This window comes from Neolamprologus multifasciatus, chromosome 2 (assembly GCF_963576455.1).
Source record: "Neolamprologus multifasciatus chromosome 2, fNeoMul1.2, whole genome shotgun sequence".
In the NCBI taxonomy this organism is placed as follows: domain Eukaryota; kingdom Metazoa; phylum Chordata; class Actinopteri; order Cichliformes; family Cichlidae; genus Neolamprologus; species Neolamprologus multifasciatus.
Window position 1 is genome coordinate 34,858,451 of NC_140440.1, and position 14,455 is coordinate 34,872,905.

The following is a 14,455-nucleotide window of genomic DNA, read 5'->3' on the forward strand; positions in this document are numbered from 1 at the left end:
CTCCGTTCTTTCTCTGTGTTGTTTCTGCTGAGAAGCCCCCCAGACATCACCATTACAAACTGGCACATGCCCTTTGTCCATCACCAATTGATGAGGGCAATGGAGGAAACATTTTGGAATAAAGGGGGTGTGAAGTTTGCCAACATCAATCTCGCTTCAAATTGAACCGCAAAGTTCCAGCTGAATGAATTGCCTTTCAAATGCAGGAGGCCATGGCTACACGCATTCAATCCCAGAGTGAATCTGTTTTGATCCCAAGAGCCGTACAAAGGCGCAACACACTGATTGATAAAGCGAACTGAGGGGAGATGAGAAAAAAAGAAAAAAAGAGAGCCAAGTCAATGGGGAAGAGTGTAAAGGGGAAAAGCCGATACAGCCAAGTAAAGGCAGAGAAGACTGAATAAGACAAAAGACAAACAGCAAAAGGGTGAAAAACTATCTGAATGTAAAATAAGATAATTTTACAATGGAGTCCAAGTTGTTCTACAGAGACCAAGTGGTTTTAATAGAACACGAGATTTCTATGATAACAGATTTGTTCAGCTCTTTGTGGGGGTGGAAACAATTGTCTGATCACAAACTGCAAAATGGTGTCAAAGGTGACGACGATGGCGCGACATCGGTGTCCACAGTTGTAACACTTTTTCAACATGCTGCATTCTTCCAAGAGTAAAACAGAATAAAGCAGAGCGAGGCTGAAACAATCGGCTTGAATGCTCTTCCCTTTATAGAAGCCACAGAAGCCACAGAAGCCACAGAAGCCACAGAAGCGTATCCCACTCACAGCAAAAATATGAATTAACACCAAGTCGTTCAATAAATAAACTTTGGATAAAACAGCTGGATTGTGTTGCTGTACAGCCTTAAACCATTACATTTGTGTACATTTGTTTGACGATGGAAAGTTTTCTTTCTTTTTCTTTTTTTCTTGGAGGGGTCATGATTCATTTGAAGGCCTTTTTCTCTATTTATGCTGTATTTATTCTTTGTAATCATACAAAGTTACTAGAGGTGGGAATCACCTTGTTGTGTTCATCACCTTGTCTTGGTGTTGCCCTTCATATATGGAAATAGTGCCAATGTCACAGTTAACATTTTTAATAAAAGCATTTTCGATTAGCCAAGAGGTTTGAGGCAGTCGCTCTTGGTTCACGATTTGTTACTTTTCTTTTGATTTGAATGCAATTATTTCCACATACATGTGAATGATAATAAAAAATAACCCTGTTTACATCTATGTGTGCTATACTCTCACTAACATGTTTATTAGGCAATATAAAGATAATTAGTGTGTATACGATGTAGCCATACATCCCACGATACGATATTATCACAATACTTAACGCACGATACGATATTATTGCAATTTTTTAAAATATTTTGCGATATTCAGATTCTGTACATAAAGGTAAACTTTATCAATATTCATTTTATCTAATATCAAAGTCTCACACTCAGTCTTTCTCTCATTTCAGTTTGATTGTTGACAAACTGAACGGTTTGTATTACAGTCTAGTCCAACTTAACTGAATCAACCATCTGGTACAATTATAGCTATTCTGAACTATGCAGTTTATGAAAACTATGCAGCCCCTTCAGCAACTGAAGAATTTGAAAGTAAATTAAAACAAAATATAATTTTACATGAAATAAAAAAGTTTTAAACTTAATTCAAATAAAACATGTCTTAAATTAAAATAAGTAAACTGTCATGTTTATTGCTGCCATAAACAAGTTAAACACATTTGGACAGTGAAGGAATGTCAGGATTGTTGCTCAGAAAAAGGATCAACATGCTCTGAAGTCAGAGCACAAAAACCTTTTTTGTAACAAAATATCGATTTCTGCTGTCCCTGTATCCATACATTATTAGCAAACAAAATATCACGATGCTACAAAGTATCGATTTTTTCCCCACCCCTAAAAGTTACTGAAACTTGTAACCACAACAATGCATCACTGGAGAGCACTGATTTAACAAGTGCTGTATATTTACATATATATTTTGGCTGCTGTTAGATTCCCTCATGTTGGATTTTTACACCGTATGCCTTTCAGGATGCAGCCCCGACCGGCATTATTCAAAACATTACAACAACTATAACTATAACTATCTAAAATCCTTCTTTTGCATAACTACATCCTGGTTTAATCTTGACCACATCCATTCAATGGGCTGGTTATTATTATATTTTCAATATGTGCAATACAACTTTTTTATGTTTTTCAACATCCAAAGGCAGAAAAAGAAATGTTAAGTATGACTTAGTCAGCTAAGACCCAGAGTATTGACTTATGTTTTAAGTTTTCAATCAAGTTGAAAAAACATATTATAATAAATGACAAAGAAAAAATAGCCACTTTAAAAGACTGAAGCCAGGCTTGAAATCCCTCCTGATTATCATTTCCTTTTCTTGGTAAAACTCATTAAACAGTAAGACTCATAAAAGCAGCAGGGGAGATGACAGTCTAGCATTCTCAGTTGTTTTAGAGGCCTCTGAGCGCAATAAGCATCTGAAAATTGGGGGCTGTTAAAGTGATTCTTTTTTTTTCTTTTACTGCCAAAGTGTTGTTCTTCAACAATGCAAGTAACAAGCAAGAATCCCAAGAAACGTGGAGATAACAGAAGCCTTTTTTGCACCATTTTCTGAGGGCAGCTCTGCAGGGAAGGCATTTACACCTGCTTGCCTCATCTTTCACGATACACTAGGCCCCCAAAGTGTGCTTTACTTATAAATATCCACATCTTGTGGCAAAGATGGAGGGACCACAAAAAAGCAAAGAAAAAACAACAAGTGTGTGTGTGTGTTATTTAAAACAAAAAAAACAGGGATTGTCTGGGCAATATCCCAGACAAATGAAGTCGGTTTTCACTAGTGACTTGTTTGTCAAATCAGCACAAAGGATTTATGGTCCGTAGCTACAATGAGAGGTTACACGGAGAGTACAAGACCTCAGAAATTAATCTTTCTAGTGCTGGTCACGACACCTGAAACCCCCAAAACTCCTTTAAACTTCACCATTCTCAGTTAAACAACTGGACTTGAGATAGACGAAAACTTTACACCAATATAGGTCAAATTTATTCTTTTTTAAGATAAAATATTTCATCTTTAAGCACGCTTATCCTCAGATTGAACTGAATGAAACATGAAACATGGAGAAGAGGAAAACAAATGAACTACTATCTCATTTTAGTACAATCCTATCTAGCACCTTTTCTGCAATACGATCTACATCAAAGCCCTTCGCATTGACTTTCAACTTCACTGTAGGGGAGGGAGGGGGGTGGAAGATATACAACATTAAACAGCATTTTTCATTCATGAGCAAATCATGTTCTGTTTCAACAATAGAGGAAAAAGAGCTGATTCAGTGAAGCCGCTGCAGGGGTAATTGATAGGGATCCAGCAAAGGTAACTCCCGGGGGAAATGCTGGATCATGAATTCCTACCCTGCCAGCGGGAACAAGGACTATCTATAGACGTTGTTTTTAATCCCCAGTGGGCGAGAAAGTGGCTTTAATAAAGAATTTAAAAGGACATTTAAAGCTGAATTAAAGCCATGTGTCTGTGAAACTAAAAAAAGGTTAAGTTATAATTTATTATAAGAATCAATAGGAAAAAAATTTACTGCACTCTCCAAGCATAGCACTGATTTACACTTAATATGAACTCTTCCTTCCTCAATAACAACTCATTAATCTAATAAAGGAAAAAGTAAATAACTGTTAACTGCAGAAAAAACAGGGTTTCACTTCAATTACTTGAACAGCGTTAAAGAGTACATGTTAAACTTATAGTGCCTGGCAGATATCCCTTTGTGAACGATGAGAAGGGAGTGGCATGACTGCTAGGCCTATCCCTGTCACTTCATTAAGCTTTGCAATAACTGTTCTTTGCAGCCCACATTCTCCTTCCATCTGTATTATGCTGGTAAATCACCTTGCGGCAGCCAAGGGGAAATTGCTATTTATTTCACAGTGCAAAAAAGAGACGACTCTCGTTTGTAGACCTGGAGGCTACGAGAAAGACAGAGCAAGAAGCTGCTGCCAGGCTGACTAGAGTCCAAACAGATGGTGGGTATAAGAGAAAAGTTGGAGGATTCTGTATAGTTATGTCCACACATGCTGACAGAGCTCCGATTTGACTGTTCTGCGCTTGACAGGACTCTGACTTCTCCCCTCCCACTGTTGCTCGAATTAGAGGGGTGTGCTGCACACACATAAATACACAAACACGCATGCACACACTCGCTGTCAAAGAAGTGGAAAACACTCAAATTGTCATGGGAGGAATACATCAAGTGCCTTCACACACATATACACACATATTCTTCCATATAAAAACAAACTTGCGCCGCACTGCTTGTGTTGTTCATCAGCAAGTTAGGTAGCCTGGTTGTGTATCCGAGAAACAAACTGGCCGGGACAAGTAAATTCCCAGAGCTTCTTTCACCAAAGCCTTCACGTCTTCCCTGATGGAAGATTGGTCTACTGGACTGGAAAAGGCAAGAACCAAACCAAGCATGGCTGCTCTTGATTCACACATATATGTACAAGCTGAGTTTGTGCACGTCCACACACACACAAATAAAAACCACTGATCTGAAACTACTCAGTGGGTACAAACAACAAATACAAAAAGGAGCTACTTGGCATTTTAACTTCCTCATAGACACATAAACACAGTGAAACACAAGCATTGGTATTCATAACTGGCATAGAGATTTGAACTGAGAGCAAACAGAAACAGCGGTGGTGTCGAGACAATTACGTTTTAAGTGAGAAAAGACGCTAAAGGAAGCATATGTCTGTTGATTAATTAAGGATGGGGTGGGGAAAGATGACGCCTCCTTACCTTTGCTCTGTGAGGAGAAGCAGAGGGAAAGCTGAGCAAATAGGTCAGGATTCTCAAACTTCTCTTCTTTGACTTTGATCCAGAAGCAATTCTCTGCCATTTCCTGAGGCACTATCTGCAATGACACAAGGATTCCATTATCACCACAATCAGAAACCGTCATTCCACCAAGCTGCCACTCAAAAGTTCTTCTCACTGGAGATGGAGTTTGTGAGTGTTTTTGCCGCGTGCGGCCACACACATGCCCTTGAGTGGCATCTTTAGCATCTGAGTGACAAACAAGACAAACAAGAAATAACCAAACAGCAACAGGAGAATGTGAGGGATACATTCATATTTGTATATGACGAGAAACCGCATGAACTTAGCCATGCTAAACTTTACCCGAGTGAACAGACACAAAAACCAACATGGTAGGAATCACAAGGCGTGTAAAGGAAGATCAAGACATGAACACATCTAATTACTGTAGTAGTGTATCATCAACATCTATACCATTTGCCTACTTCCGCTGCACACTGTATTAAGTGCTATAATGAGACCTCCTAAAAGGACCACTTCTGTGGCTTTTTGTCAAACACTCGAATTTGCACTTGACCCAGTGCAAAGCTGCCAATAACCATCTTCGAAAACACAGTCATTTCACACTGAAAGACGTCTAAGTAAAACACTCATGCAACACAGACCAATCTCCATCTAGCTCTGGTCCATTACTCCCAATGCCGTATAGTAACAGTAATAAGTATAACAGCGTTGCAGAGTCAATCATGAGCTTGTTTTGGTGTCCAGCATAGATAACCTCTGTGCTCTTATTTGCTTCTATTCGACCCACATATACACAGTGTTGGGAAGGTTACTTTTAAAATGTATTCCATTACACATTACAGATTACAGATTACATGCCCCAAAATGTATTCTGTAACGTATTCCGTTACGTTACTCAATGAGAGTAACGTATTCTGAATACTTTGGATTACTTAATATATTATCATGCTGTTTACAACTACATGAATGTACTATTGCTGTGATTTATTACTGTTACTGAAGGTCCGCGGCTCCGAACCGTAGTAAAGGGACCTCTGGCTAATACGGTGGGTTCGTGTCGGCTCGTAGCTGAAAACTAGCTTTACTTTGTTGTCTGGGTCAACTTTGCTAGCGAGAGACAGAGAGAGGCGTTGAAAGGCTGCTCCAACAGAACTTATTGTTTCAGAGGAAAACACGAACACGGTGTACAGTCGAGTCTTAATAGCTTACTTACAACTGGGCTCGTCAGGCTCTCTTCTTGGCTGCAGTGGTTATTATTATATTTACATGCTTCCAGCTCCCGTTTCTGCTTGATGACAGCTCGTACTTTTCCTTTTTCTCCCTCCCTCGCTCACAGACACATAACGTGTATGGCAGTCCATTCTCCCTGCAGCACGGACTACACTGCCCATGATGCTACATTCTTTAGAGCTATACCTGTAGCATTCTGCCTGTTAGCTTAGCACAACAACAACAAAAGGCGCTCTCTCACCCAGGAAACACGCCGAGAGAGATGGTCACCCTGTAACCATGGCAACCGTAACACTGCCGCCTGGAACAACAGAACGCAGCTGTCAAACAAAACCCAAACAGTCCTGACCCGCCACAATATGAAACAGGGAAGTACCGCCGTGTAATCCATTTATTTCAACAAAGTAACTGTATTCTAAATACCACCTTTTTAAACGGTAACTGTAACGGAATACAGTTACTCATATTTTGTATTTTAAATACGTAACGGCGGTACATGTATTCCGTTACTCCCCAACACTGCATATACAAACATAACACACATGTGTAAAATAGGTTTGTTTGTTTGTTTTAATTGCCTATGCGTATAACAGCTGTTTCACAAGAATTACAAATTATTGTAGCAAGAAAAATAATTTTACCAAAATAAATATGTAAATATTAAAAATGACTTAATGTTAGCTTTCCAAGTGTTTAGAATGTGGAAGTAATTTATAGTTTGCACAATTGTTAATTGTAATTGTTAAAGTGGCTTTGTTTAAAGTGTATTGCACACCGCTATATACTGCCCCCTTGTGGTTATCCTACAAACAACGTAGCATGCAGAAGCTGCATGTTGCATATAATGATGCGATGAGAATCCTTTGCAGGATACCTAGAAGTGGTAGTGCCAGCCAGATGTTTGTAGCTGTGGGTGTTTGGACTTTTAAAGCACTTTTAAGAAAGTTAATGTTCAATTTTAGAGAACAACTGGATGGTTTGAGTAACAGTATAATTTTAGCACTTACAGATCCGACAGTGAGTGGTTCCCGTTACTCATCCAGTCTGAGAAAGCACTGGTTAAAGTGTTTGTGTATTTATTGATTTATTTTAAGTAATTGTGTTTTATGTATATTATGGTTTTATATTTTTACAAATGCAATATATACTTATTTATATACATATGGGGCTGTTGTGTGTGTGTTTCTGTCTTGTTTTTATGGACATGAAGTCTGCCAATAAAGATTGAATTGAATTGAATTGAATTGAATTGAATTGAATTGCGTGTGACCAATGGGGGGACACACAGCATAGTAGCAATTTCAGGGTTGGCATTTGACTGTCCACAACATGAAAAGCAGAAAAACAGACAGGGATCTCATGAATTTTATCAAAGGGTGGCTATGACTTGTGTGTGACAGTCATTGACACGGCCCTTTGGAACTCGGTGCTATTAATAAAAATTAAGTACTAATCAAAGCACATCGAAATTCCAGAAGTGATTACTTTAATTACAACTACATTAAGGTTAGGACATGTATATCTGTCAATATACAGTATGCAGAGTGCGAGTCTGTGAAGTCACAGATTTCAGGCTGCACTCTTTTTTTCTTGTTTTTTTAAAGCGACAGAAATAAAAGCAACAGAAAAATACTTAACCAAATACCTAACAAACTAAAAGGTTTCGTCTACATGAAAGTAGCACAACAAAACAGCTTATGCTTTAGAATTTTTTCTGCTCCTACTTTGTGCTATTAAGTCAAGGTAATGACATGAAACAATCTAACCACAGTCCATCTCTCTTTTAAGTGAGGTCCTGAATTGCAGGTAAACAAAGCACCAAAGACACTATAAAAGCTTGTGAATTAGTCACATATTTTTTCAAGACCAAATACAAGGGTTTTGAGGTAAATTGCATAAAATGTTTTTATATATACAGAATATATAAATAAATAAATAAAGTGTTACCATTTTAAATTGGCTTAAAAGAAAACTGAATGAATCTGAACTTATTTTCTCATTTTCCTGATATTTTGTTTAACATTTGGCCTGAAAGTGAATATTGGCTTTACCCTGTTGGACCTGAGAAGAGCGAAACACAAATTACATCTTTATGCTTGTGAGAAAGCACTTACTGCAATTTAATGATTTAATTTTGAGCTTAAATACGAGCTACCTCGATGTGCTCTGTACAACTCATCCATTGAATCTCCACCTTATCGTGGTGAAGGTGTTTGTGTGTCGAAGTGATGCCAGGAGCTGTTATTGGGGGCTTATGCTGGTTGCGTAGCCCAAGGCAAACTGGTCAAACCTGTAGCTACTGAAACTAGCTCTTAAAACTTCCATCATCTCTCTGGTAGGAAAGGAGCCTGAACTAATGAGTGATGTTGAGCAATACCAGGTAGATACAGTAGGCATCATCTCAACACATGGCTTAAGGTCTAGAACCAGACTCCTTGAGAGAGCTTGAAACCATCATCACCATCAGTAACCGAGGAGGGAAAGTGATGCTCGACTCATACTGTGTACAGTGAGGGTGGGACGCCACTGACTTCAACCAAGGATGTAATCTGGAGTCAGAAAGAATCTTCATAGAGAAGCAATAAGTGGATGACTTGTCCATCACTGGAAGTGAGATCACTGACAGTTCAATAACTCCTAGATGACAGGTCCCTTGGGATGGATGAAATTCACCCCGACTATGTTATGGCTCTAGATGTTGTGGGATTCTCTTGTTTGATGTGCCTCTGTAGGGTCGCATGGAAATGTGGGCTACTGGAGAGAAGAGTCTGTTTGTTAGTCGAATCTCATGGAAACGAACAACGAGTACTGGAACGCTGGACCAGGTCGTTATCCTCTTTTGGACATTAAAGGCTACGTGGGAGTTTGCCGAACAAGTCTGTAACTGCTTTATGGACTTGGAGAAGGCATTCAACCGTATTCCTTAGGCCAGTGGCTGCCAAACTTTTTTTGTGTGCGCACATGCACAAACACATCCTCCAACCACACACACCCATATTCTGCTCCATTGTGGTTTATTTCACACCTCAAACATTTAGTAAACAATTAAGCAAATACAAGTAACCTGCACTAAATTACAGGTAGTAATAAAATAAACTACTAAGTCTTTTATGCTACCTCCGCACCTACACGGGTATTTTTGAAAACGTAGCTGTTTCGTCCACGTAAACGGCGTTTCGAATCACTGAAAACTGAGATTTTTTTTAAACTCCTTTTTTTGCGTTTACGTGTGACGAGGAATACAGAGTTCATCACGCAACGTCAAAGGTATGTGGCTATTTTCACGTCACGCTGTGCGCCACGTTATTGTTTACATGAGATGAATTGCAGAATGGCAGATAGAGACGAAATACTGTTTCTGTTAATCTGACTGTCTGCAGGTTTTACACGCAGTTACTGTCCCTCCATTTACAAAGGCAGAGGCGTCACGGTGTGATTATTTTACTGTAGTTGTTTTTTCCTGTGTAATAATATTCAACATTGCTATAAATACATTTTTCATAAAATGCCTCTCTGTGCAAAATGGGTTTAACAACATAAACAACTGTGGGATCCTGTTTGTCACTGATTTAGACAAACCGTGGCAGGATCAGCCTGATGTTATTTGTGTCCCGCTGTAACTTTACTGTATAAAGAGCTAACATCTCCAACATGTCAGGAGTAGTTAGTCGTTACAACAAGTGTTTGTAAAGTAAAAATCAAGAATGTGGGATCCTGTTTGTCCGTGATTTAAACAGCCCAGCGCTGCTCCCGACGAAGGGAAAACCAATCCTGCAGGGAGACCTACCTCGGCTCTTGTGCAGGTGAAGCCAAAGGGCAGATTTGCTTCACCATATTTTCTAGTCTTTGGCTCAGAATGAAGTTGGTTTGGAAACATATTCAGCGATGCTTCATCTCCTGCTTTGCGTTTCTGTGGGCGCCCTGTGCTAGCAGTGTCCAAGCGTTTAGTTTTTTGTTTTTTCCCCCCTTTTCATACCGCGCCCCCCACACTTTGGGAAGGTCTGCCTTAGAGGAACCTGTGTGGACTGGTTCAGGATACTGGTCCTCTATCCAGATGGATGGATGGTAGCTGCTCAACATTTTCTTAAAACTATAAGAGTCACATTTTCTCATGTGTACGATACTTTTGTTGGACATGTATCGTCTAATAGAGGGAAGGTTTGAAATGATGAAAAAATGTCCTTCCCCTTTCTTTTTTATACAACCACATCATTCCTAGTACTCCTGTACTTCTGCCTGCTGCACATAGCAAAGACAGACGACTCGTGTCCCACTTAATCGACACAAGAGACACAGATTGTTTTTCCTCAGGTGGTTATGAATTTCATTTGCATCACAAACCTACATTTCCTGTGGAGGCAAGGTTAATGCTCCTGCACATTAACCTGTTTCTGTACACTTCAGAGACAACGGTCATTTGTGCTACACTGCATGCACACAAGTCATATAACACAACTGAACCACATAGATATTTCACAGGAAGATGACTAATCACATTTAAAATATCAAGGCAAAAACAAACACACAGGAATACCTTCTATTAAGAAACAAACTGCTGTTTCCCCGACTGTGTACACAATGGGTATGACATCCCATTACTATTAATCTTTCTTACCGTTCAGGAACCTCCTACACAGAGTCAAACATTAGCATATTTGCCATTTTAAAGAATTCTCAAGGTGACCAATAATTCAAACCCAGAACACCACCTCAGTGCTTTTTAGTGCAGTGCAATCACTGTTGACCTACATTTTCACATTGTCGCTTTATGCCTTTGGTGGCGTGTGGTTGGATAAATAATTGGGATAAGACAGAAAAAGTGCATGACCTGTTTAAGCACTGTAAAATAATAAGCACATGAATAGATACTGTCGACAGCCTTCATAATTATTTTTTAAGTGGCTTGATTCTACAAAATCATTGCACTTCTAGCATTATGTGAAGTAAACTAGTCTGTTTGCAGTCAGTAATTTCAGAATAAAACACAAGGTCACATAAGCATCAGTAAAGAACCATTAAAATAATCCTGAGAACTCCTGGGGCAATGGATAAATTATCTATGGCAAAATACAACGCAAATGCGAGAGAATGTCCTATTGAAATTATATTCAAATGTGATGGAAAATTACACAACAAAGTCTCCATTCAATTATGCTAAGAATGTGCAAATCCAAGGACATTTGAGCAGTGAAAACTGTTTACTGTTAAATCCTTTGAAATGGGTGCTGAGTACGGAGCACTTTGGCCTTTGGCTGAACGAATGTTTGACTAGATTAGAAACAGATTTAAATAGAGGTTTCTTTTAGTTCGAACCTTCAACTTTACACTTTATCACTCTGCAAACCCACCTACAAAATATACAATCAATCAGCTTCTAATGCCAGACCAAATTGTTTGTAAAAATGCTTGTAAATAATATGCAAATTAGGTAATGGAAAAACAAAAATGGAAGTGTAACATTGCATCTGTACACTCTTAAGTAACTAATACTATAAGTCAAGCCTATTCAAATGGCGGCCCGCGGGCCAAATGCGGCCCAGAAGCAACCTGCGAGTGGCCCTGCCTGTGGTCCTGGCAGAAACACAGAGAAAACGCAAAAAATTAATTCATTAATTAATTTTTTAAAAAATTAAAAAATTCCTACAGCGTAGTGTAGACTGTAAATGCAACACTCCTAGTAGCCTAGCAATATTTAACCCACAATGCACCGTGATGTAAACATATTAAACAATCATCGTAATATATGATGCGACAACAGCACGTCTTTCTCAGTCCAAAAGCGCAAAATTGACAATGAAAACTGTCGGTTCAACCCTGCCTGGACTGACAAATACTTATTCATTTTACCGAGTTTAATAATCTTACAACCGGAGTTGTACTACCATGGTGAGGGTCCTGTACAGCCCAAGAGAGCTGCAGCATCTTCCCTTCGTGTTTGCTTCTTGGCGAAGAAGAAAAGGCCTTTCACAGATTCTGAAACAGTGAAATACTGCATGCTGGCCGTGGTGGATGCGGTGAAAAGTGACGAAAAAATTAAAGTAAGTGTGACATCTGCTATTAAAAACGTACCCCTGTAGGACAGTTCAAATATTCGTACACTTGAAGTTCTGGCGTCAGACGAGTTTGAAATGCTGTTAGATGACCTGAAGAAAACCGATGTAATGTCTATAGCAGGAGATCACAGCTCACGGCTTACTACCGTTAGAGGGACACACAGCTGGCGAAATAATGTTTGAGAAGATTTAAGCTCTTTTTGAGGAAAATGGTCTGGATATGTGTGTCTGTATACTTGTGACGGATGGGCTCCATCCATGGCAGGAAAAGTGAGTGGTCAGCGAAATATTTATTTTAATTTGAAAGGGAATTATCAAAATGTTTTTTGTTATTATTATTATTTCAAATGTGCAAAAAATAGTTTAGTTATAGCTCCCTTTTTTTTAAATGGACCTTTTGGTGTGCATTTGTGAGGTCACCAGATTTACAGGGGAAAAGGAATAAAAAAATTACTTGTTTTTCAGTTACAGTTGTGTGGGTTTGAAATTGATCACGATCTGCTGCTTACTGGCTTCAAAAAAAAATATCTGGCCCAGATAAATTCCTCGGTTTGAAAATCTGGCCCAACTAACTTCGTAGTTGAATAGCCATGCTATAAGTGAACATAAGATTATCTACTGCAGCCAGTGACTGCTCAGACTGATACCTTGGTCCAGTTGACCCTCTTCATGACCGTTTCAGGCTTGTAGGTCTTCTTGGGCTCCAGTCCATAAGGCAGCTTAACAACAGGAAATCCAGGAGGTGGTGGAGGTCCTGGTGGGCCTCCAAACGGGGGTGGAGGCCCAAAACCAGGTGGTGGCGGGGGAGGGGGTGGTCCACCACCTGGCGGCGGTGGAGGAGGAGGTGGTGGCGGAATGCCAGCATGACCAGGGAGAGGTGGAGGAGGTGGAGGAGGTGGAGGAACACCACCAGGTGGGGGAGGAGGAGGTGGAGGTGGTGGTGGAACTCCAGCACCTCCTGGAAGTGGTGGAGGTGGTGCTCCAGTTGCAGTAAGGCCTGTAGCAATCTGCAGATACAGAACACAGATGTCAACAATGGCCCACATGTGCATTTAAAATCGCTTTGATCTGATTGAAACTGATGTTCTTAATACAAAAAAGCTACAAGGACAGTGAAGAGGCGTCCGTGTCCTCTGTGTGCAAACCACTAATCTTGCTTTTACTGATTACCTGCTCTACAAACTCAGCCATGTCTACCTCCTTTAATGGAAAGCATCCGTTTTATATCCTTGAAACTTGCCACTAGCTTTGACTGTGTGCAAACAGCATGGTGTTAGTGTGAACAGTCAACCACTGTAGTGTTAAAAGTCAAGTGGGAGCAAATTCACTAGACATATAAAGGTCTCATATTTACGCATTCTGTGAATTTTCTAAGAAGTTATGTCTAACTGGCATATCTCTGGAAATTAGCGAAGTTAACTTTTGCTATCAGCATATGTCATTCATTCAAAGTATTTTCAGGCTCCTTTTATGATGTTTACATTTCTACATTCTTATGTTTCAGCCTAATTTTATAATGGATTCAGGTCATTTTTCTCTCATCAATCAATACTAGACAATAGTTCAGCAACAAAGTAACAACAGTTGTCTTTTATAGATTATGTTTCAATCAAATATATAAATATTCCATTTGCAGATTCTTCTGGTGGCAGAAATAAGAACCTTAAGTCTTTAAGCTTTTTAGAGTTTCTCCTTTTCTCTGTGGCAATAATGCTCAGGTGTGATAAGGGGTGTCAAAGAACAGCAATGTTCATGTCTCTCTAGAGTTGCACTATTATAGTTAAATGCAGCTACAGTTACATTTGTGTTTAGCTTTAGCAGAGCATTTGCTTCTCATTTTGTGATAATTATTCAGGTAGTGGCAAACTTCCAGTGGACTGTCATGTGCCTTTTAGCATCCATCTGGCCACTCTTCCATAAATGCCTGATTGGTGGAGTGCTGTACCAGTGATTGCCCTGTAAAAGATGTTGGGGAACAGAATGTCTCCAAAAGATGGATCTCAACAGCAACCACTAAGTTCTAAGTTCATGTCTAACAACAACAATTTATCCACGATTAATCAGCTTGGCTGGGCTGTCAGACCTAGAAAGACTGTGTTGGTGGTTCATTCATTTGAGAATGACGGTAGCTAGTAGCTACCATGTTCTTGGACAGTTTTACTACCACACAAACTTCTTGCATCGTTATACCTTTCTGTGCATAGTCACGAACCCTATATCCTTTATGCCTTGGTTTTCAGTCTGTGATATTATCTATGAGGCCTTATA

At 39.4% G+C, this 14,455-nt stretch overlaps 1 protein-coding gene across 9 annotated transcripts in view; it reads right to left on the reverse strand.

Moving 5' to 3' along the window:
* The window catches only part of diaph2 (diaphanous-related formin 2), a 421,028-nt gene that overhangs the window by 252,101 nt on the left and 154,472 nt on the right, over positions 1–14,455 (reverse strand). For all 9 annotated transcript variants that reach the window (XR_014868698.1, XM_085130728.1, XM_085130725.1 and 6 more), the window contains 2 exons: positions 12,835–13,194; positions 4,860–4,974 (listed from right to left, as the gene is read on the reverse strand). Coding sequence is in view for 8 of the 9 variants with exons in the window: in XM_085130728.1 (XP_084986854.1) it covers positions 4,860–4,974; positions 12,835–13,194 (475 nt within the window). In the remaining variant the exon portion in view is untranslated. The remainder of the gene's footprint in view (positions 1–4,859; positions 4,975–12,834; positions 13,195–14,455) is intronic.